We start from the raw sequence: 25086 nt of genomic DNA, 5'->3' as shown, positions 1-25086 counted from the left end.
AGGGTACCTTCATGGAAGTTTTCATCAAGATCTCTCAGGAGGATTCAAGGGACATCCCTGTGTCCATAAACAAACTGTTCCGCATGCCTCCCCCCCCACCTAGTTCTAGAAGGGACTGAGAAGCAGATAGCACCGCTACCACTCTTGGTTGTACTGCTTCCTCTTCTAGCACATGTAAATTAATGAAAAATCAAAACCTGTGTCGGCCTAATTTGGGGGCGCCATCCCTGGAATGGGAAATTTATTTACACATTTACCTGAGGTTCCTTCCCCTGCACTGGGCTCAGCTGTGTTCAGTGGCGGGATGGGCTGGACTGCAGTGTAAAACAGCTGGCTCACTACACAGCAGGTTTCCCCAGTCGCCTGTCCCTCCTCCTTCTCTTACTCATCTACCTCCCCCTCTTTGCTGTTCACATCAGGGGCCTGTGACTCAGGCTCCTTGGAGGTATTCATGGTGGTGTGTGGGGCCAAGGTGGGGTCTCTGCCAAGTATGGCATGCAGCTCATTGTAAAAGCGGCAGGTCTGTGACTCGGCACCAGATCGGCTGTTGGCCTCCCGCCCTTCTGGTACGCCTGCCACAGTTCCTTGGCTTTCACATGGCACTGCTGCTGGTGTCGTAGCCCTTCTCTTGCATCCCCTGAGTAATCTGCTCCTAGATGTCCACATTTCTATGGCTGGTTCGGAACTATGCTTGCACAGCCTCTTCTCCCCATAGGCCCAGTAGATCCAATATCTCCTGTCTACTCCAGGCAGTAGTGCCACTGTAGTGCTCCTGTGCCTCTATAGTGCTTAAGTGAAGACATTCCTACGCCGACGGCAGAGCTTCTCCTGTTGGCACAGTTAATCCACCTCCATGACAGGCAGTAGCTATGAAGGAGAAGCCTTCCCGTTGATATAATGCTGTCTATACGGGGGATTAGGTTGGCATAACTATGTCACTCAGGGATGTGGATCTTTCACACCCCTGAGCAACAGTTATACTGATATTGGTCTGTAGTGTAGACCCAGCTTCAGTGTCTCTATTCAGTCCCAGAGATGAAGAAGAGCTCTGTGTACGCTCAAAAGTCTGTCTCTCTCATCAACAGAAATTGGTCCAGGAAAAGATATTACCTCACCCACCTTGTGTCTCTAGTATCCTGGGACCAACATGGCTACAACAACACTATTCTATCTAGAATTATTTTTATGAGAAATCTGCCATTCCCACGGTTCAAAATATTTTGTGCCAGCAGAAACAATCCATTGCTCAGCAAATACCTTTATACTTATATAGTACCTTTCACGCAGACGTATCCAAAAGAGCTTTGGGATATTTAAAGTCATTTATAGAGGAGAAACAATGAATTATTGACAATGGTTAAGTGGATATTACTTCAGAAACTCAGTAGAGAAGAAACAGATACCTAGTTATGATACTTTCTGTAACATAATTTACATTATAAATATTGAGTGCCAAGTACTACAAGTCTGTGCAACATACATACATAAATGTAGAAACAATTATGGGAGGAAAATGAAAAGCAAAAGTCTCCTCAGGACGTCAAGTGGGTAAATTTGAAAGTGTTCTGGTTTCAACAGCAGGTTTATGATGACGAGTTAAGCTGTCGCAAAAACATTTTATTTTCCAGTTGTATATTTTGCAAAGGATCCTTATGGGAAGATATGAAGCCTTTCTAGTTTTATTTGCTCTCAAGAGCAAATCAAATAAAGTTAAACAAGCAAGATGGCACAGCATAATTCTGCTTCTCTACCTATTCTTTTATTCAGTGGATAAAAGGGACTTCATGGTTAAAAAAATGCTTTTTATATGATCTAATTCTGTGAGAAGGATGCTTGTCAGGCTAAGGCCAAAAATATGTGCTTTGTTAACCCAAATCACAAACACATATTTTAGAAGAAACATTTTCATGACGTAACAACAGAAAGAATGGTCTATGGTGAATGAAGAGCAAAGTGTACACAGCATGGGACATATGACTTGAAGGGAATTCTTGGATCATTAAGTCCAGTCCTCATTAGCACGTAAGTGTTAAATAGTAAATTATATCTTACAATTTTTCTGTTTTTATTAATCTAAGATGGGGTTAATAGCAGAGGGAAGGAAATATTTTTAAATGTGATTTTTAACCTAATTGTGTCCCTTTACAAATGGCATTTGAAACATACAGCCAGCATTCACTAACAATAAAATGTTCTAAATAATCGTGAAACATAATTTAAAAGGTTAGTGGTGAAAGGCCTGCAGTGCAAAGGAAATGTCTCAATTTCCCATCTAACCTCATGTTTGTAAAACTAATTCGTTCCATTTATGTTACATTCAGTTTTGGTACAGTATTTTCCATAATGTGACAATACTGTGCACTTCTGAAGCTCTCAAAGCACTTTACAAACTTGTTTTTCCCCATGAAAATGTTCAATACCTAGGTAATAACATTCTGTTTCCGTAAATTCCCACTTTAGTTTGAATTGAATTCATGATAAAGATGGAAGAGATGTATTATATTATCCAATCCACCCTTCTGCCACTATAGGATTATCCCCTATGGTTTATTTTCTATTGTTTTGACCAATCCATTTTAAAATGCTTCAAGCAATGCGGCTAGGTTATTCCACAACTCAATAGATCTTGAGGGCTTGAACTGGGAAGGAAAAAAATATAGTGGTACTTTCCTCAAACTCCACCCCTAAACCAAGCTCTGCCTACCTCAGATACTAAAATGGGACACCACTCAGTAGATTGTGCAGATATTAAAAATAAGATCAGTTGTGTCCCTCAGGCTTTTTGCTTCTCAATGGAGTTTTGATACTAGGCAGAGCCCAATTAAGGCTATACCGGTATACTATACCAGCAATCATGCGCTTCTACTGTGGATGCAGCTTGTATCAGCAAAACTGTGCTTTTGCTGGTATAGCGTACACTACACCCCTCCCAAGTGAAATAGGATATTCCACAAAAAGTGTAGTTTTTCTGGTATAACTGAATGTAAAACTAGGGGCTTTTGATAGCACCAGCTAAATTAGTCACTGATTACACCCTTTACCAACATAGCTAAGCTGGCAAAAGTTTGCAGTGTAGACCCGACCTACATTTTAGGCAAATGCTTTAGGGTCTCCGCTCCCAGCATCATGCAATAACATCAAAATCTAAGAGTTTATTTCAAATTAAATTGTTTCTTGTCCCCAGGGTTGCAGAAAATGGCTTGAAAACAATTACATTGAGTTAATGATGTTTCTTTCCCTGAGTCTGCAGGCACCCAACAGCACCCACTGAGCCAGAAAGGAAACTGCATAGCTCCACACTCACCCCCAGAGCAGGCTAGGAAACCCACTGCTCTAAGGAGGGCTAGTTGAGGAGGACTTAGCTACCCCATTAGACTCTACAGGATTGGCTCCTGCTTCGTGGGACTCACTAGATGCCCTCCTGTGCTCCAGTCCTCCTTTTTGACACTCACAGGGCAATTTTTGGGAAAATGGTACTTTCCCAAGTGCCACTCATTCATGGCACCAAACTGAGTTGTAGATTGTGCAGCCCTTCACAATTTGATTGTCCCCCTCCTTTCTGACATGCTTTGAACAGCAGTGAAATAGTCAACAATGTTGACAATTAAAGGCAAGATATCTCAGTTACTATCTCACAGAGATCAATGGAGCAGCTTAAAACTCCCAGAGTGATTGTTTCAGGTTGCCTGCAGACTCGGCCAGACATCACTGCATCCTTTACATGCTGTTCAAGTTGTAAAGGTTTTCATTGCAATCATGAGGGCTAGAGCGTTTCATTATTATTATTATTCCAGTGAAAACTGAAATTCTGGAGAAGAGGTTGGCAACATTTTTTTAAAAAAGCACTGGCTTGCTGATCTGGCCCAGTTCCATCCCTGGGACTAGCGTTAATTAAAGAGTATGTTAAAAGAAGGCTGATGGGGTGACACAGAGGAGGGAAGCTGTAGATTGTACCCCATGGCTCTGGAGGGAGAGGGGCAGGTCAGGGAGGAGCCAGGCTGCCAGCTGCACTTCGCTTTGGTCTCCTGGGTGCATTGATCCGGCTTTGAGCTCCAACCCCCTCCGCTACCAAGCAGTAGCAACTACTAGTGCCCCTGGCTGCCCCTTCAGGCTCAGGGGTTGCAGCCCTTGATCGGCAGCGGGGGGCATCTGCCCGGGACCGTCTGTCCAAGGACAGTCCCGCCTGTGACAGGGGAGCGGGATGCGCTGCTCCAGCCCATACGGGGTCCAGTCCCCCAGAAGCCCGCCGGGACAACAGTGGCTGCAGCTCCCCACCCCCATCACAGCCCCAGCGGGGGGGGGGGGGGGGGGGGGGGGGGGGCCCCGGGGGCAGGGGGGGGCCCGGCCAGGGGCAGGGTGCCGCGCCCCCCCCAGCGCCGCGCCACAGGGCGCCTTTGTGACGTAGAAGAGAGAGAGAGAGAGAGAGAGAGAGAGAGACGCTGCCTCCGCGATGATTGGCCAGAGCGGGGCAGGGGCGGGCACAGAACGTCGCTGTTTGGGTTTAAACGTTCCAGCGGGAGGGGCGGGCCCAGGCGCTGTTTGCGGGGGGAGGTGGCGGCGACGACGCCGAGCGGGGTCTCTCGAGCGGCCCCCTGGGAGCGGCCCCGGCCCGGCCCCGGCATGGTGCCCGCGCGGCCCCGCGTGAAGAGCGAGTACATGAAGCGCTTCAAGGAGCCCAAGTGGGAGTCGTGCGGCCCCTGCTACCAGGAGCTGCTGCGCTACCGCCTCAGCCGCCGCCTGCTGGAGCAGGCGCACCGGCCCTGGCTCTGGGACGGCTGGGAGCCCGACAGCAGCGGCAGCAGCGCCGGCTCCCCCTCGCCCCCCAGCGCCAGCCCCCCGGCCGCGCAGCAGCAGGAGGCGGCAGCGCCAAGCGCGCCCGGTCCCGGCGGCAGCAGCCGCGTTGGGGAGTTGGGAGCAGCGGGGAAGGCGAGCCCGGCGGAGCCCCTGCGCGCAGCGGGTAGGTAACAGGCGGGGCCGGGGGCGGCGGGAGCCCTGCTCCGGAGGGGCTGGGCCGTGACTGCCCGTGGGCAAGTGCCCCGTGGTATGGGGCCGGGAGAGCCAGGGTGGGAGGTAGGCGTCAAACCTTCCTGTTCCCCCTCCTGGGCGCGTCGGGCCGCCCCTGGGTCGCTGCTAGACTGTGCCGCTCCATCGGCCATAGCAGCCTCCCGCTAGCGGGTTTCGGATTAAATCCCCCCTCGCTATCCCCGCTCCGGGCGGTGCAAGGGGAAGGCCCTTCCTGCCTCCACCTGCTCCTGGCCTGACTGATGTACGACCCGGGCCTTCCTGCTCGCCCGTGGGTGGGGGAGAGGAGAATCAGCTACACTGCCCCTTTTGCTTCTCTCTGGGGGGGGGGCTCCAGCCCTGATGGTCCCCGCTGTCGCTCACAGCTTTGCGCAGCAGGAGAATCATGTGATTCTTGACAGCTTGGCGGATGCCCACAAGGCATCACTGAAAGTGATGAGGATCCGGGTCCCTTGTCACCCAGAGCAGCAAGCGTTTTCAGTGCCCCACGCAAAAGGTGCAGGAGTAAACAAACAAAAACCAAACCATCCCAATCCTCCTGTGAATTTGAGCCCATGATTGTGGTGATTTGGTTCCCAGAGCAGCTGCCCTGAAAGCCTGCCTTGTGAAGATCTTGTGAATTTCACTCTTTCTAAAGCTGTTACTGGCTGGGGCCTGTTGGGAGGACTGCCTGTAGGCTCAGACAGATAACGCTGCTTTGGTTATGTTACCTTCCCATTTGGAAGGTTTTTTTTCTGACCCATATTTTTCCTTGTAAGGTTTAAATTCTGCAGGAACTCACTATGTAGGTCTCCTCACTTGACATGACCACTTTCCTGCTTGTGGAGGGTGATACACAAATAGGGTTTTTTTAGCCCCCTCGCTCAAGTGATTTCTGTTTATTTGCAGCCTAGTAACTTTTTGTTTGCTTGGAAGCTGAAGGTCTAGCAGTTGACTGCTTTCATAATTCAATACCTTTTCATAAGGTTTCACCCTAGATTTCATAATACCCTTTACCTGAAGGAGGCTAACCACAGAGCACACTGTACCAATTTGCCACACTTTCTTGCTGGCTTTTCTAGTTGCTTCTGAGTTCAACTAAAGGTCCTGGCCCCATTATAATTCTTAAGGCACTTGGACCAAGCTACCTCTGTGCCTGCCACTTGGTTCCCAACCCTCCTTCAAGACCCCTGTGTTCATCAACTGGACGAACCCAGAGTAAGGCCACTGGTAGCTGGAGACAGAGTATTTTAGGTTCTAGTCCATTACTGTGGAATAGTTTGCCAAAGATCAGCTTGTATTCTAATCTTCCCACCTTCAGAGCCTAGTGCAGAATGCAGTGTTGAAGTTTATTTGTGATAACAGAAGTGGTGATTTGGGATGGAATGGGGAAGTGCAAGTATATGTGACTATAGCCTAGGCTCTAGTCTGCTTGAGTCCTTTACTTTTCATTTTACCTTATTTTCAGTGCCTAGATACTACTGTGATGTATTTAGAAAACTCCAAAATTAGAAATGTGGAGAGATTTTATTAAATTAGATATTTTTCTTTGAAATATGGAGAATAAATATTTTGGTTTGTGAAAACAATGAGGCTTGGTGTTATGTGGCACTGTAAATAATTGTCTTAATCCCCCTCTCCCCCGTGTCTTTTTCCTTTGAGTCCTATCTGTAATGAAGTATAGACAATCCTTGCGTCTAGTTTATCCTAGCAATAAGACTGCTAAAAACAACAGCGTGGGATGTTAAATTGCATTGTATCATACATTTGTAGCTCAGGGAGTTCTACAATTCCAGGTTAAGTGAATATCTGGCATGTTTCATAAACACAATAACCTTGGAAATTGAAGCTTTGTGCGTATCTTCCTGCTGATGTCTTGCATGCCCTAGAAGTAGCCTCTTCGGGGTAAGTCTGTTATGGAGATGCTGTACTGTGCTATCTTCCATGACTGAGGGGCTACAGAGGGAGCCAGGCTCATTCTCAGGTTCATTCATTCCTTATCTGTCAAGACTGCCATGCTAGTTGTGATAACTTGCTATGTGGACCCTTGCCCATTATCAATTCTTGTCACCCAGAGTTGTTTAGTAACTACTTTTGGTTATCACGGAACTGTTCTGTATTATAGTCAGTCACACAAGTGCTAAGTGTGATTCGGGCAGAGAGGTAGCTTGGTCCATAGGCCCTAATCCTTGGGAGTTCCTGAGCAATTGACTCTCCCATTGCAGTGAATGGGTACCTGGCACCTGCAATACCTCAAAGTCAGACTGACACATCTACAGTATACTAACATCAGTAAATTAAGTAAAAATGTGACACCCAAAATGGAGGATGTGATGTACAAAAACTTAATGATAAGCAGTCATACTGTGTATATAGATTTATTAGGGCATCTATACAGTTAAGTGCTTTGTGAGGCGAAACACTTTAACCACTGAAGTTCTGTGTATTCCTTTTAAAACCTCTTTTCTTGCAGCACTTTTTGTAAAATGAAGGTGGTATTGGAGTACCAGGTACATCGACGACCGTAAATCATGAATTGTCATGACCCAGGCTAGTGGGGAAACTGTAACTGCGGCATTTGTGGAGCATCTTTAAAGAAACAAATTGTGGCAGTATCTCTCATCCTGACTCACAGCTACTTATGTAAATTGTTGCTATGGTATCAGTGTATCTTTATAATTACATATGCAGTTTCTGTGGCAAAAAGCAGCAGCAGCAAGGAAGGCTACATGCCAGTTACTGGAGTTCTGAGAACATTGTAACTTTAGAGTATGTTTACATGGCACACCACTGATGGTGGTATGTAAGGTGTGTATAGTTATGTGCTGTTGTGAAATCAGGCTGTGTTGACACTGCCGTGTGTACCTACACTTGGCAGTGAAAGGCTCTGGTATGGGGAGGCAGTGAGGAAAAGCTCTGGTAGAGGGGAGCTGCTGGAGACTTTCCTTGTGGCAGGGTTGCTACTAGAGCCTTTCCCCACAGCAGGGGAGTGACAGAATATTACACTGCTAAAAATGGCAGTGTAGACAGTGAAGGCACTGGTTGGGCATGTAGAGAGCCGTGTAGGGTATGTACTGACAAATGTCAATACTGACAGGTGTCTTTACTTCAGCATCTACACTGCTATTTATACCTGTGTTGGGGGCAAGAGGGGCATGTAGTGTTGCTGTAAGGCGTCTACAGTGTAGACCCTTAGATTCAAGCCGGGAAGCCACAACTTCTGACATTGGTCTCTATAGAAGATATTCCATGAAGTTATCTATATAGCTACACTGGGTAGTAAATTGATAGACTGGAGGCTGGCTCTCTGGTCATTCCTCATAGATAGATTTCAGGTGATCTTGATAGACAGCTGCTCATCTTCATTGGGAGCCCTCTTGTACAGGACCCTATAGAAATCAATCCTCTTTTTCTCTCTTCCCCCTCCTCCCCCCATCACTAGTGGATATCATGAGCTGCTATGGGTTCAAGTGCCAACAGTATGTTTACATGGTTATACATATCCTTCTCCAGCTGGATCAAGCTTTACTGTTGCTCACTGTCCTAATGTGTAGCAGAAATAAGTATTTGGATGGAGGCAGCTGGTTCACATTTCAACCTGTGTAATATAGCACGGATTCTGGTGAGCAGGGGAAACAGCAGAAACCATGTCTGGCTCCCTCTGTAGCCCCTCAGTCATGGAATATAGCACAGTACAGCATCTCCATAACAGACTCCTACACAACATGTATACTGATGACCTGCCAATAAGTACATATACATAGATGACCTCTCTCACTGATGTGGGTGACTATCTAAACGATATCCAAGGGTCGCTTACCCAGGACATGAATGCTTTAGCTACTTACACTAAGGGAATCTAAGATGGTGGTAACAAACTTTCCATCACCAGACCAATCAACCCCTTCCAATCTGTGTTGAGGATTGTTCATTCCCTTTTCAGCCAGCTGTCACTCATTTAGGAGTCAATTGGACCATAGTCTAACATACCATTCCCATCTAGAACACTTAAAGAAAAGATCTCCTGCACTGCCTTGATCCAGAAGCTAGCAGGAACCTCCTGGGGAGCAGAGGCAAATGTTCTACAAACATGGGTCCTAGCGCTGATATTTATTCCAATGAAATATTTTGTAGCAATGTAGCGCCGACGTTGGCATACACCTTGTTAATTTAGAGCTGTACGCAGCCTCACATTAACATCTAATTTATGTTTTGGGGAGCTATATGAGCCAGCATTTTGATGAGCTGCCATCACCTTAAAACTGCATAGAGGGCTTTTGACTGATGAAAACAACCTGTCACACACGAGGCTGACATGGTTCCAATAGGTGCAAATAAGCAACACACACTTCTCCCAAGATCTGCCTGCTTCCAGGAGAAGGAAAAAAAAACACCTATGGTTCCTGCTGACTTGTCATGATTGACTGCACAACATCCATTTGTGGCAACTGTTCATGCACTCATGAGCCTTAGCAAGAGAGTCTGAAACATAACTTTTCAAATGAGATTTTAGTGTCTCTGCATAATTGCAGAATAAGGTTTTTTGTTCTTTCTTTTTTTAAGGAAAAGTCCTTCTCCTCTGGTCATACTGTGAACAGTTATGCTGGGTATAATATACAGTAGCTCAGAACGCCTATTGGTCACTCTGTTGAAATCCTCCCCCCATTTCATTCTTTGCTTAATGCCTATAATTTTCAAAGCACAAGGAGAGGAAAAATTATGAAGAGGTAGTATCTACACTTTCCAGCCACTTCTCTTGGAAAATTTCATTACAATTAGAAGTGCTGTGTGGGTAGCTAAATATCAGCATTTTCTTTACTTAGCTCTTCCAAGCTTTGTGACTGACATCCACCCACACACTGCAGTTATCGGATAGGGCCTTACCAGGAGATGTGCTTGTTTGTTATCATGCAGTATACGTTTCTTTTCTGTTTGTTTTTGTTTAAGAGCTAAGGCTGCAACTTCATTCATTAGGTTAGTTTTGTACTAAAAATCTTGTGCTTTTTTTTAATATGGCTATTGAGATTTGTGCATTCCTCGTGGCTAGCACTTCTTGTTCGAATTAGGAATATTTCACTGCTGCAGTGACATTTATGGGGACTACTGCTTCTTCCTTCCTTGGTCCTTTTGTGTAGCAGTCTTTCCCAAAGAAATAAGTCCTATTTATATTTCAGTGCCGGATGCTTAGTGCACATTTTAAAACTTATCGCAATAGAAAGTTATCACACAGGTTTATGTTCATTTGGAAGGGAACCACTTAACACGAGTTGTGGAGTGCCAAATAAAGATCCCATCCACATGGCCTTTGTCAACTAACTTGAAAACTGTTTCTTTCCTTAACATCCTTAATGCATCCACATTACAAGTTCTATAGAATCATAGATTGTGGGGCTGGAAGGGATCTCAGTCATTTAGTCCAGCTCCTTGTGCTGAGGCAGGATCAAGTATACCTAGACTATTTCTGACAGACGTTTGTCTAACCTATTCTTTAAACACTCCAATGACTGGGATTCCACAACCTCCTTTAGAAGACTATTCTAGTGTTTAACTTCCCTTCTAGTTATAACGATTTTCCTAATATTTAACCTAAATCTCCCTGGCTGCAGATTAAGCCCATTACTTCTTGGCCTATCTTCAATGGACACAGAGAACAATTAATCAACAGTTGTTAGCATATTTCAAGACTTATCAGGTCCACACTCAGTTGTCTTCTCTCCAGACTAAATATGCCCAGGTTTTAAACATTTCCTCATAGGTCAGGTTTTTCTAAAGCCTTTATCACTTTTGCTAATCACCTCTAAGCTCTCTCTCCAATTTTTCCGTATCTATTTTAGTGTGGCTCCCCAGAATTGGACACAGCACTCCAGCACCAAGCAGGATATCTATCTCCCATGTCTTACATACAACACTCCTGTTAGTACATCCCAGAATATTAACCTTCTTAGCAACTGCATCATACTGACTCATTCAGATACAGGTTAGGTGGTAGTATTGCTGAAAAGTTATTCCCCATATTAAAAAAACCTGTCATAAACAGGGTTCTGGTGTGGAGGTGATGATGGCACTGCAAAGGTCACTGATGGATATAGATTGACATTTCAATTTTCATCCTCAAAGAATCCCGTTGCCTCTTACACATGGATGTGTCAACACGACGACTTGTCCTGGTTTTAGTAAGCGTAATTTTTACTGGTGCAGGTTCTTGTTCAGACAAGGCCTGTGCTGGAGAATTATTCAAATGCTATATAGCTGTAGCGTGACCAATCCAGAGTCAAGTTGCTTAAAGAGGTGTTGATCTGATGATAGTGCTGTGCTGGAGAAGAGGCAGGGAAGAATGACTGCTGTTTACTGTGGAATTGTACTCGGAAGACTCATCCTGTACTTGATGTGTATGGAGGATATTCTTTCTCACCCCTACCTTCTTGTAGCCTTCCATGCTGCCCTTTTGTTTGTGAAGCTTTGCAGGCAAAAGTATTACTGAATTTTTCTTCTTTTTGTAATGTTCTTAAACTTCCCCCTCTCCTGTTGACTTCCATAGTCTACTAGCTACTCCAGCCTTGAGCTAGATGAATTTCCCCCATTCCATATGGAGTTGAAAGGTGCTAAGAATTAGGAATAATGCAACACCATATCAGTTTGCATATACTATCCCACTTCCCAGGCAGTTCATCTCTATTGGCTATATAGTTCTCAGTTTCTGCAGTGGGCAGATGTCTTTGAACAAGCTGTGGCAACAACCTATGGCCAAAACCACCAAGCCTAAAAATAATTTTGACTATTTCTTCTTACATGACTGCCTTTTCCTATGCTAGTTAAGTACCCAAACTGTGCTAGACTTTATATGCTCAGTGAAATCATAAGCTTGCTTGTACAAGTTGGGTCCAATAGGAGCTCTATCTAAAGTATGGGTATCTCTTTACTTTCATCCATACACATTTTAAAACTACAAACAAACCAAAACACTCCATTAAATTTTCCACTCTTGATTAATTTTTTTATTGGCTTGCTCTCACTTCCTGATTGCGGGTAGGTCTCTGTGCGTAGTGTTGGCATCTGGAGAAAGGGAGCAGAAGGTGAGCTCCCAGTCTGCTCTACAACGCAAACTTGGCATGAGTTCGAGTCTTGGGGTGGGGGATGCGTGTGGTGCTGCCCACCAGGTGCCATTGTGGGGTTTAAAACTGGATGCTTGGGAGTAAGGGCTTAGCCTTGCATTTGGGCATAGAGACCATTAACAGGATGTACTTTGATTTACACTGTGATCGTTGTCTTCAGAACAGTAGCAAGATGGCTTTTATTTAAAGTAGAACTCGCAGAATAGACTATTCTGCGATCCTTCCATAATCTCTGAACAGACTGCGGAAAAATCCTAGTGTCCACACAGGACAAGTAGAAATGCAGTTTGGTAAAGTGTCACTTTTGCTTCCCACTGTGCATAGTCAACAGGTGTTGCTGCAGGCAGGCTGACTAACATCAGGGACAACAGCAATGAGTTGCTAGTCTGAGTGGGGATGTCTGGAAAGGCTGAGAGGAAGTGGAGCACAATGAACAGTTGTGGAGGTGGAAGAGCAATGCAAACACTAGAGCAGAGCTGCCAGTTAGAGTGGAGTATGATGGAGAGTAGCTGATGTCAAAAGCAATGTCTTGGGAGAAGTGCACACAGTTGGGCATGCTGGAGGCTAGGGCTCAGTTTGAATGTTGGTGATCTGATGGAGGCAGGGGAGAATGAGCATAGGCTTTCTAACTAAGCTTAGGTAATTTGAAGGCAAGCAATAGTCTAACTTTTTCTTGCAACAGCAGATTGTGAAATAAAACTTGATTTTTTTTTTTTTTTTTTTAAGGAGCAAGATGGCTTCTCCAATACTGAAGTCCTGCAGTGCTGGACAATTGAATTTGCTGGCCATTCTTTCACTTGCATATTAAGTACACTAGTGTACAACAACTTACTTAAAAACATCATCCGAAAAAGAGAACAAACCCTCAAATACCTGGTTAAAAATATATATATAACTCTGCAGATTCCTTTCAAAACACCAAAAGCCAACAGCAGTATTACAGGCTCTGGGCCAAGCATGGCAGTGTGTGTTAAGTGGGACACTTAGACATAAGACTATTTTGGGGAGTGTGTTTTCCCATGAAAATATCAGCAGGATACAGTTGGCAAGTGTGTGTAATCAGGAAGCACAAGCTTTCATGAGGAAGCCTAAATTCAAAGCCACCTTTTTTAAGGGTAGATGCTCCTATAGTGTGAGGTCATATTTCACATACTCTGATGAAATCTGTTGCTATCTTCAGTGTGCCTGGTAGAGTTTAAATGCCATATGTCAACGTATTTGTTGGCTACGTGGAAAAAGTTGCAAGAAGATGATGGAATAGGTAGGCTAGGGAGTCTGTGGAAATGCTGTTGATAGACTGAGTACCATGAGAGCCATCATGTGCTGCTAGGTGGCTTTGGTCAGACCCTTATATTGAGTGCACTTGTTTTAAGTATTTGATACTTCATGTCCAAAACTACAGAACGACTAGCATACTCCTTATGCCAGTCTGACACTAACGAGGGGAAGATGTTTTGTATAAACAAGACTTAATGGGGTTTATCTGCAGTCATGCAACCGGGGGCTGTTCCTCTTCTCTATCTTTCAATACAACTTTAGGAAGAGCTTTTTTAACTGTCGTTCAGGCACGTAGATGTATGCAGTCTTTTCAGCTAAATGTTTTAAAGCTGAACTGATTTCTTCTTTTCCCTTTAGAGAAAGAAACAGAGGGAGACAACCAAGAAAAAGTTGCAGAACAGACATTGGTAAAAGAAACTGACAAATCAACCAGCCATACAGGACAACATCCAAATCGAAGTGCCTTGTCCAGTCGGAACGATCGAAGATCAGCTAAAAATCCTCAAAGGACAGATGCAGCAAAGGAGCATAAACATCCATTTGCTTTATATGGCTGGGGAGAAAAACATACAGATACAGGGAGCCAGAAAACTCACAACGTCTGTGCTTCTGCTTCAGTGCAGGAAGTAAGCAAACATTTATTTTTTTTTTATATATATATATATATATATATATATATATACTGTTTAGTTCCCCCCACATCTATAGGGAAAGAGGAATAATACTGATTATTTATAAATAAAATTCACTACCCTCTTATTAACCTTCCTTAACCTGCATCCAGGACTACTTTGGGGCATTAATGTCTTGAAAAGTTTTTTCCTAGCTTAGTCCTGCTATGCTATTTTGTCACTTTGTATTAGTCAGAAGGAATGATACTTTGGGAATGGTGGACTGGGAGGCATTAGGTTTGAAATTCCTAAATTCTCTAGAGCTCCAGGCCCGAATCCTGCAGGACTCACTTGGCCTTAACTTTTCCAAGTTTAGGAAAATTGAGTTCCATGTAGTGTGTTCTTTCACTTAGGGCAGAGGACAACTACTGTTTATGCATGCAAAGCTAAGGCTTAAACAGCAAAAATCAGCCACTTCCTAAAAATGTTTGGGTGCTCACTTTGACACCCTGCAGGCCTGACTTTCAGGTAGCACTAAGTACCTGCCCTCTGAAACTCAGGCTGTTGAGGTGACAAACTGGGCATTTAAAAACATGGGCACCCAAAATCACCGATCACTTTCGGAAAATCTTGCCATAAGTACATCAGAATGGCTCTTCTAATAGATACCTTTCCTTTCATTGGCTTTCACCCTTTGCCCCAGTGTATTAAGGCATAAGTTCTTTATATAAATTTCAATTCAAACTCGAAGGTTGAAGTCATACCAGTGGTTTGAGTGCATGGTACCTTTCAAGAACGTTAGAATTTAAAATACTCCAGGAAATTCAGTTAATGTTGCACTCTTCAAACAAGGAATGCAACCTACCTTAATTCTACCCTGAAGAAAATCAAATTCACAATCAGCCTTTATTTCAGTGATCATAAGAACTAAAAGGCCTTGGTCTTAACTGTAGTGGTTGTGCTACACTACATAATTTATAAACTTCTTCCTAGTCAAATAGTATAGTGAACGCACATCCCAACCTTCCCCTCCCCTCTTCATTAAGGGCCTGCTCCTGTGAGATGCTGAAGATTGGGTTGTGTTATCTATGTAGATGCCAATTATCTGATTGTCATTGGACATGATTGTCTCATTATAGAGCTTGGGTGGGGAGAGCAACTGCTTATGAAGAATCAAAATCTCCTGTCTGAAGACTCCAAATGAACTTGGACTGATACTTTGGTCCCATCACTAATTTTTCAAGCACAGAGATTACTTCTGTAGCTTCTACTGTAAGAAAACCAGTGACTAAGTTTCTAGCTGGTTTTGGTTGGATCTAAGAATACTGCTGTAGTTCTCACACAACTGAGGCTATGTCTACATAGCCTCCTAGTGTAGATGCAGCCTATGCTGACAAGTTTTTCTCCTGGTGTAGGAACACCCTCACCCAAATGATAGCTATGCCAACAGAAACACTCCTCTGTCAGTACAGCTGTGTCTATACCAGGGCTTTTGTCTGCATAGCTGGTCAATCAGGGGTGTGTTTTGTTTTTCACACCCCTGATATAGCTGTGCAGATAGAAGTTTTAAATGTAGACTAAGGCCATGTCCCCTAATTTCTAAACTGCCAATCACTTTCAAAAGGTTCCAGACTAAATGACCCCTTGGTGCAGCCTCTGATTAATGCATAGTTCTTTTTTTTCCAGTAGTGCTGAAATAAGACAAAGTGGATGAAATAAATGTACCCTCACGGTCTGAACTCCATGAAAGAAAGTCGATCAGAAGTGGGCAGTTAGCAGCAAGTGTCCCAAAGCAGGCAGACAGGTAGACTAGCTCAAGCCTAGAAATGACATAAGTGGCTCACTATTGATGAGTGAATTCCTCTGTCTATCCCTTGGAAGCTGAGTAACGTTATGAAGTTGTAAATGTTGAGTCTGATAGTGTTGCTGGCAAGTAAAATGTTATGTCTGAATAACAACTCATTACTCCAAAATGGTGACAGTTCTGACTGTAATGCACTATCTTACAGAATGGCTGACCTTGTTTGGACCTGAGCCCTTTATTCCTTGTTCACCCAAAACTCCTGCTCAAGTCAACAGGTGTTTTTGATGCACAAAGACTAGGTCTCATCATTGGAATATGTCAAGGCCTGATGTCCTGTGACAGTGGGCCAAGGGATGGCTATAATACATAGCAAACCTGGGTTTGTGGGACCCATTTTTTCCAAGCTCACATGTAAATTTCCACACTGCATTGCTATGTGAGTCTCGCAGGCATGCCGATGCATCCCCACTCCACTACGCAGACCAGAGTTACACCAGAGTCAGACATGAGGTTTCTGGGGCATATCAAGATTTCTCAGCACCCTGGGTAGCTATGGACACTCTAGGGCTTGGTTCATCATGTATTGTGGGAGAACATCTCTGCCCATCCTGTGGAACTTGACTGGAGCCTGCCAATGCATCCAGGCAAGACATTTTTGAGTCTGCATGCTCCTAGCATCCAGAGTCATCAACTTGGATCCAGCACTGGAGGAAGACTTTCTTCAGCTCACATTCTCCCCTGTTTTGGGAACTGGGCAGAGGATTTGAGAGATACTGATGGATGTTTTGGCAGCAGTAATTATCCTATTGACAGCATCTCTTGGCCGGGGGTCACAGACATGGCAGCTGCAACTGACTGAAGCTGCTTGTGCCTATTGTCAGTCACAGGTTCCCCATATGTAGGCTGATCCTTCTGGAGCAGGACCAGAAGCACAGATTGGTGGGATCACATCATGCAGACCTGGGATGACTAGCATTGGTTCCAGAACTCTTTTCATGAAGAAGCAGATATTTCTGAAGGCTTATGATTAAACATCTGCAAGTGGGTAGTGGTTTGTGCAGCTGCATAATCGCTCTGTATATAGGGCCTTTATGTACAGAGTGACTGTTTCCTCACCCCCTCAGTCATGTTGCCTTTTAATTAGGTGTAACTATTGGCCACTTAGGTCTGCTGGGATATGGTATCACTTTGTTCTCAAATACATGTGTTCCAGAAGCATTATTCCAACAGGTTTTTGGGATGTGGGGGAGGTAATGACCAATGCCACTGAAAATAGGTGCAAACGTATATTTTATTGCATAGCAGCCTGTATGAGCCCCCCAAATCAACTTTTTGGAAGTCCACATATTAATCATTCTTAATATAGAAAAAGACTTGCTTGTTTTTTCCCCCCTCTATAGCATGTTCCTTAGTCTATCCTGTAGAATGTAGAACCTTATTAGGCTAATCTTGGGATACTCATGGATGCTGGCCAAATGATGAAGATAAGGCTGAGTTCTGTCTTCCTCTTACACTGAGGTTCTATCGTTGCTTTATGAAAAATGCAGTATATCCTCTCTGAACCTAGAGCACTTAGAGTACACCATGACATTCTTTTAAAATGTACAAGCAAATCAGTTAATTTTAAAACTCAAGCTAACAGTGGGTTCTAAGAAAGTTTTGTTGTAGTCTTTCCTCTTTTCTGAATGATAAGAATGGAATAACATTCTTAATTTTTCCATATAGTTAAAGCTTGTGGAGATCTTGTGCATAATTACATTTGAAGAAATTAGGCTGTAATTAAGCTATATTAATTATTGTATTTAACTGTTATGATTCTACAGGGTCAGTTCAACAACTCGGGGGCTCTGAAGTGGGGCTGTTCACACAAGCCAACCATCAGCCTTGCTCTACAGCTTATTTGCATGTAACCATTCTATTGACTGATTAGTATGAGGGAGACTTGACACATCCTCCTTCAAGGTTCTCCAGCTGCCTACTAGCTTGGGCATCAGTGCTTGAAAGGTTCCCTATGGCTCTGAGTACTGTTGGGATAATTGAGGAAAGGAGTGCAGGCCCAAATGTTGGGACTTGGGGGCTGGCTCCCATTTCTCTTACTTACTTTTTTTGGTCTCCAAACACTGCCCTTTAAACCAATGTCAGTTGCAAACTAAGGATCAGTTTTGTGTAAGTACAGTATGCTTTGGATTTTAAGGACTGCTGTGGTGTACTGATGAATCTGTCCTTAAGTTAAAATAAAAATAAGCTGGTTGATTCATTTTCAAATCAATAGAAATATCTTATGATTGCATTCTTTTGGGTTTTGGTGTTCATGTATGATTTTTTTATTTTTAAAAACCAAAAATTCCAAGAGGAAGGAAAAATTAAGTGTTAGAGATGTACTCAACTGTAACTCCATTTTAAGGGTGAACTAAAATTAGAGGGATGTTATAATTTTTAAAATTCACAGTTAGGGTTACACTTGACAGATTCAAACATGTTAAGGTATAGAAATGCAAACTCAAGACTCCCAAGCAACTTCAACTCTACCTTGGAGTGAAATCATGAAGGGAGGAAAAACAGTGGGGGCACAAATACCAAATGTTTGTAAAGTTCAGTTTCATCTAATCTGAGACCACAAACACTAAAATGCCTCCCTTTTGTGATTGGTGGCAGCAACATGTATACCCCAGGGTGTTCTAGAATCTCTTTGGAATACTATAGTCATATGGAATCAAATTGTTCCCTTTGACTTGGGGAGTGAAGGTTGAGGGTCAATTTTTAAATAACCTTTGTTTTCTTGAATAAAAATTAGACTTCTTACTCTTTCCACAAAATTGACTGTAATTCTAAATCCTTGATAGATTCATGAGTCTGCACTACGAGCAAAGAACAGAAGGCAAGTGGAGAAAAGGAAGTTGTCTCAAAAGCGAGTGCGCTCTGCAGATGTGGATCGAACCTGGAGAGTAAAGCCTTCCCTGCCAGATAATCCCTGGATGACTGAGTACATGAGATGCTACTCAGCAAGAGCTCGGTGAATCAAAATTTGCTTGGACATCTTTCTAAGTTAAAAAATATTTATATTAGATCAGGACATTGGTGCAAACTACTTATGCAAGGTTTTTATAGGGGGTTTCCAGCAGTCAGTTATAATCGTTTGTATTTTGGCTACCTACCTCATCAGTAGAGTGTAGAGCTGGAGCCATAACATTTGATGTTTTTAAATATAGTTCCTTAAATTTTTAAATATTTCTCCTTTTCTGAAGTCTTTTTAAGAGGCATTTCAATGGACCTTTTGAGACGATGATTTCAAAATACTGAAAGTCTAAGTAAATTTTTCAAAATCTTTTAGAATTGGTTCATTTCACAAACTTTCAACTGCCCCTTTAAAAAAAAAGGTGGGGGGCTTAATTCAAATCATGTGATCATGGTGATGTTGGAAACCTTTCCTAGGGTGTGGTGTATGTGCCATTGTATTATTTAAAATACTTGATTCAACACCTTCAAAATACCATTTAGATTACAATATCCAGCCTGGAAGCCAGTGGCTCTGAGACACAATGAATACCGGCCTAATGAAGACAGCTGTTAGGGGTTGTCTGCTACATATTGGAGACTTTTTTTAAAAACTTGGTAATATTTCTCTAAGCTTTCAGTAATTATTGAATCATGCAGATATTCTTCAATTGAGTTTCATTGCTGTTTTAAAATGTCAGTGGAATAGATTAATGATCCAGTTGTTGTGGCAATTTATTTTCCAAGTGAGAAGTCACTGGATTAATTTGCAATTACTGTGACTATTACACCAAATGACTGATGTAGACAATCATTATCTGATGGCTGTTGGTCAAGTTGCTTGCTGTACCACTCTTGACCTGACAACCTCATACTGAGCTAGTAAAAACACCCATTTTATGCTTAATCACTTTGATACCAGCCTCTCAATGGAGACTGTATATATTTCAAAATATACTTTGACCAGACACCAGCTGATTCATTAGTGAAGTCTTGTTTATTTTTAATGTTTTGTATCTGGAGAGTGTGTTTCACTGGTATGCATTCCATTTGGTTTAGTATGGTTAATACTTAGAGGTTTTAAATTTGTAGAACAATTTTGATAAACATTTACAAATGAAGTTTTCATGGGGTCATATCTGTCCTGGAGGCATGTTCATAACTTCCTGCCAAGGGGAAAGAAAATAAACCCCTTAGTAACTGGAGACTAATGAAATCTGTGGCTATTTTTACTTGGTTGGCTGTTTTTTGTACAACATAGGACTGGCAGTAATTGATGTTGGATCCTCAATTTGTTTCTTTACTCAGTTGTTATAAATGGAATTCTTTTAGTTTTGTAGTAAATGTGAGCTTAAACAGATCCTTGCAGTAGTTGTGTGCTTTTTGAGATCTCTTTGAAGTGGAGTGGTGGTAATGTAATAGTTCTGAGGTTCATTCTTTTACAGGCTGCTTTGGGATCATGGACATCGCTTGATCACACTTAACATTTCAGATTTTTTTTAAACAAGACTTTTAAAATCTATTATGAGAAATGTTATGCCCCTATTATTGGAAGTGTAGTAACAGTGTGTTTAATGCATTTGACCAGTCTGCTTAACTTCACTGTAGTGAAATGCAGAAAATAAAGTAAACAGCAATAAGTAAACTGGAATCCAAAAATCTAAAGTTAGTAGTAATATAGGAGTTGGTGTGATTCAGTCTAGAATAGTCAGGCTTTCCTCAATGAAAGCCTGGCTTAAACTAGCCAAATTGACTGAGCAAGCATGGCTTTCATATTTAAGTTTCAAGGGATACTATTGGGTTAAATAATATTTTGAAAGTTGTATGTCCCTATGCCAGAGATGATTAAAACTGACTTACTAAATCCTTCTGTGTTTTAATAAAACTAAGACATGGCCTCATTTTCTGGCTTTAAAAACTTTTCACTTACAATACAATTACAAAAATCAAAACATCTAATAGATTTTATACAACTTTCTACAAGCCTAGCCTTCTAAAACTAGTCACTAGAGGTTTTTTTAATAGACTGACCATTTGCTTTTCAGAACTAATTTCTGTCTACAGTTGAAAATATTCTGTAAATTTTATTTGTGGCTAGTAACTGACTAAAATATGCTGCTTAGTAGATCTCCCTTCCTCCAGATCAATGCCCAGTATTGAGGACATCCTAGTCCATTGCATGTCAATTTTAACTTAATTGAGATCTTTCCACTATTGGGTTTACTTTCCCTCAAGATACATCTGCTGTAAACATGGTCTAGTTTCAAATGTCCTCTTCTGTTCTCAGGGTTAGTTTGTCTCCTCTAGACAACAGCACAGAAGCTCCAGTAGCTGTATGTTCGCAACTATATTGGATAAACAAGTGGTGGTGCCTGTTTCTCTACCGACTTCACTAAAAACTACTTTTACTCAGAACATTGGGTGCTTCTCTGGCTTTGCTGGAATATTTTGAAGTACCTATATTTAGTCTCTGCTCCATACTTTCAGTGCAGATATCAAATCAACCAAACTACTGCCTTGGTCTTCTAGGTATTTAAAGGTTCAGTAGGTTTGCTTAAATATCCTATATAAGGTTTATGTCCTACTTAAGCTACAGCATCAGTTTCTATGTTGACAACTTTTTTTTTAAAAGGGGTTCTGTTTTCACCCTCTGGCCAAGTTAGTTTTGACAGGAACAGCTGTTGACTAACTTGCTAAAAGGCAGTAGTGTCACAAAATCAGGTCATATGTCTGTCAGTTGGATGGTTCTGCAGTATCAGGCTGTGGCTAAAAACAGCATTGAATTATGTGCATGGACTGACTTTTGGTAACTCAGGTAAAGCCTGAGTTGAGAGGCAGGTTTTTCTGAAGACTTTTTTTTTAAATTGGGAAAGCTGCTGATCCTTCTGACTCTTCAAGATAACCATTTGAAAATAAACACCTCAGTCACAACACTTGAGGCCATATTTTTAAGGGTCCTAATCTTGACCACTTGGAGTTTGCTATCAATTGTGGGCACAAATTGTAGTGTTGACATCTAAGAGCTTGTCTACACTTCTGGCAGTGTGTAGAGTATGTGTAGTTTCATGTTGCAACGACAGGCAGGCTGCACCCACACTCACTGGGATGTGTACCAAGACATGGTAACAAAAGGCTTTGATGGGGGAGGCAGCAGTGAAAGGCTCTGGCAGCAAGAAGTTGCTGGAACCTTTCACTGAGCTGGGGAAAGGCTCTGGAACGGGGAGCTGCCTTGAGCCTTTCCCACTGCTGGAGTCCTTCACAGCAGCAGGGAGATAGCGGGACATACTGTTTAAAAACCACAGCGTAGAGGTGGGAGGTTGGCTTGGGCCTGTAGAGAGATGCATAGGGCATTTTACTTGCCTAAGTTGTGCTTCACTGTCTGCACTGCTATTCACACCTGTGCTAGCAGTATCTGCTCTACATGCCACTGTAAATGTAGACTTACTCTAACTTGTGGTCATGGCTGATCAGTCCCAAAGACAGTTTCTTAAAGCACAGGTTTTGCAGCTAAACAGCTTTTAAACTAAACTTGGTAATAGGATATTGGAGCAGAGTCTTGATGGAAAGCAAACTCCTATTAAATACCTATAATGGTTTAGCTAGCTACAGCTTCGCTTTAGAGATGGATTCACCAGAAGCAGACTGCCTCTTTGATGAGAAACTTAAACATCCAGCTAGACTAAATGTCACAACCCTCTCAGTTTAGAGGAGACAGCAGCTTACCTTGCATTGAGTTGATTTTTAAAGAAAAAGTAAATTTACCAGTTTAATGAAGCCTCATTTTAAAGACAAGGCTTGTTTTATACTTTACTAAATATTTCATAGTATTTTTTGCTAAGTCTTCACTAAAGCTCTGAAGGGTGTCCCTTCATTCACTAGATACTTAACAGCACTCTACATTAAGTGAAACTTGATAGATTCACTAATATAATGCTGCAGTTTGTCAACTTCACAAGTTCTATGAAGACTAGTTTGGTGTACTTTGTGTACAGTGTTACAATGAAAACTGTAAAAGAATGCCTTTGTACAATAGAGGAGCATGCTTGTTCAATCATGCAATTATCTAAATTTCAGTGTAACATATCAGCTTAAGATGCTGAAAGGGATATGGTCTAGATATAGAGCCAAATTTGACTTGTGATGTCTTATTCCTATTAACTTGTTTTGATCCACTTTAATTGAGGCAGCAGATGTACACCACCCAATTTTCCATTCTGGGGAAAGTATATCAGTCTTTAAATATATAATTTTTTAATGTAATGTACTGGCACTAGAAGTCTTTGAGTTGGACATATGGTTATAGTGACCAAAAGTTGTTAATCTGAGGATCTATGTGCAATGAGTTGTTGGTTTCAGTCCATTCCTAGATCACTCAGCAGCAAAGCCATAATGGAGCCTGACTCAACTCTACAGTTGGCTCCTCTAAAAATAGGGGTAGAAGTGGGGGGGGGGAAGTGGCCTGATGCTGTTTAGTTAGCTTTTGTGAGCACTGAATTCACTTTAAGAACTATGGGGAAAATACCATCTAAGCTTGAAGCAATATGTGACTTTTTTAGAATGTTTTTAAACAGTATTTTGTTTTTAAAGCTTCTGTATTTGTATTTAACACAATGTAGAGTCAACTTGTACCTGTGAATAAAATTTAGTGACTTAACTGGCTTAGACTCTGACTTAAACAGTGGTACAGACAGAAGGTGGGGGTATAGCTTTGTGAATCTAACCACCTCTTCACTAACCAAGTACCTATTGACTTTGCAGGCCTTAAAGTGGGGGAAAAAAAATCAAGTGGCTATTTAAAAATTCAGTAACCTTGGCTTCAACCCTATCTAGCCATCACCCTGTACTCTGAGCCACCACATTAGGAATAGGTACTAGTATAAAGAAATTGGTGCTTTTCCATCTTCAAAGGAATACTGGAAAGTGGCCTGTAGGAGTCTTTTTCCCCCCCTCCTCTTTGCTATTGTTCCTACAGTAGTTAGTGTAGTGTAACATGATCCCTAATACCATTTCCTCATCTGCTTAACAGAGTGAACATTGGCTTCATTGCTCTGTTAAGTGCAGATGGGGGTCCCTCTGACAAGGGCAAGAAGAAATTCTATCTGTTCTTTTGCCTAGGTAAATAGTTCAACTGGCCCCCATAGCTGTTGGTGCAAAGTGGCATTGAGAGCTCCAGAAAGGAAAGGATGCACTAATCTGCCCAGCCTTAATGCAGTGGTGTGCTTACTCAGACCTGATGCTGCTAGCCTCATGCTGAGAAGGGCCACTCCACAAGTAGTCAGAGGTGCTTATCTGTAATAGTTTGTAGCAGAATCAGGGCCATAGATCGTAACTTTCCAAAAAGTTACAGAAGTTTATGCAGGTGTCACTAAAGTTCTGGGAACCCAGGGAATTGCAAAATCAAAGGATAGGCTAGAGGAAGTGTTCCAAGAGCTTAGCAAGCAACTTTTCTAGACCTAGCTGGAAACTACATTAGATAAGATGACCAAATGCCAACAGTGAGTATCTAATGTTCCCCAGGGTTGTGAGCTACCTGCCTTAATGTGAAGGAGTCTTAATCAATACCTCTGTATCAGCTCCTGGCAGTACAAGCACTACCTGTGAGGCCTCTGTCAGCCTTGCTATAACATCAACCCACAGGCCTTCTCTGTGTTCCCTATAATGTCCAGCCCCTTATACACTGAACATTCATGGGAAGACTTCTTGCCCTGAGGATGTTCTTACTTCACAGTATCACTCCTAAAAGCTGCTTTCTTAAGCAAGTGTTTCTACATATGGAAATGTTACTAATGACTTGGCCACAATGCTATCTTAGGATGCAAGGGGAGAATGGAGGATCCTACTGTCTGCCATTTGCACTAAGGTAGGGGTCCATCTCAGGTGCACCAATGGGATGTTTTTTGGGGTGCCTAGGACAGTGAATCACTGATTTCCCCCCCCCACCACCTCCAGCAAGAGAGTTGCTTGTGCTTAACTGGGTAGATCAGTCCCTGCCACCAACACTCTTTGGGCTATGCAGCCCCTACTTTGTCTTGCAGGTTAACAGGTGTACTCTAGTCCCCTTTGACACATCCTTCTAGCATTCACTGGAATACTGCTAGTAACTACCCAATATCCTGTCCAAGAAAGCATATACACCCAGCCTGTTAGTCAATTCAGGATCAGCACTTACCTAACATAGTTGTAGCAAAAAACAATGTTTATTCTCAATGATCAAGATTTAAGACTGGCTAATGGAACAAGTTACCCTGAAGACCACACTTGGACTAACTATCTACCTAAAGCAGCT

The 25086-nt window shown here is 42.6% G+C and overlaps 1 protein-coding gene across 1 annotated transcript; it reads left to right on the top strand.

The window, feature by feature from the left end:
• Nucleotides 1-4538: 4538 nt before the first annotated feature.
• Nucleotides 4539-23454, top strand: CCSAP (centriole, cilia and spindle associated protein). The gene is made up of 3 exons (XM_034765123.1): nt 4539-4957; nt 13749-14017; nt 18650-23454. Exons 1-3 carry the CDS (start codon nt 4621-4623, stop codon nt 18821-18823), a joined length of 780 nt encoding a protein of 259 aa, XP_034621014.1. The 5' UTR covers nt 4539-4620; the 3' UTR covers nt 18824-23454.
• The last annotated feature ends 1632 nt before the right edge of the window (nt 23455-25086 follow it).

This window comes from Trachemys scripta, chromosome 3 (assembly GCF_013100865.1).
Source record: "Trachemys scripta elegans isolate TJP31775 chromosome 3, CAS_Tse_1.0, whole genome shotgun sequence".
NCBI lineage: Eukaryota > Metazoa > Chordata > Testudines > Emydidae > Trachemys > Trachemys scripta.
Note: the sequence above shows the minus strand (reverse complement) of the source record. Positions and strands in the feature narration are given on the sequence as shown.

Coding starts and splice junctions, on each gene's coding strand:
- CCSAP (XM_034765123.1), top strand. CDS start 4,621: ATGGTGCCCGCGCGGCCCCGCGTGAAGAGCGAGTACATGAAGCGCTTC. Junction 4,958..13,748: donor GGAGCCCCTGCGCGCAGCGG/GTAGGTAACAGG, acceptor TTTTCCCTTTAG/AGAAAGAAACAGAGGGAGAC. Junction 14,018..18,649: donor CTTCTGCTTCAGTGCAGGAA/GTAAGCAAACAT, acceptor AATCCTTGATAG/ATTCATGAGTCTGCACTACG.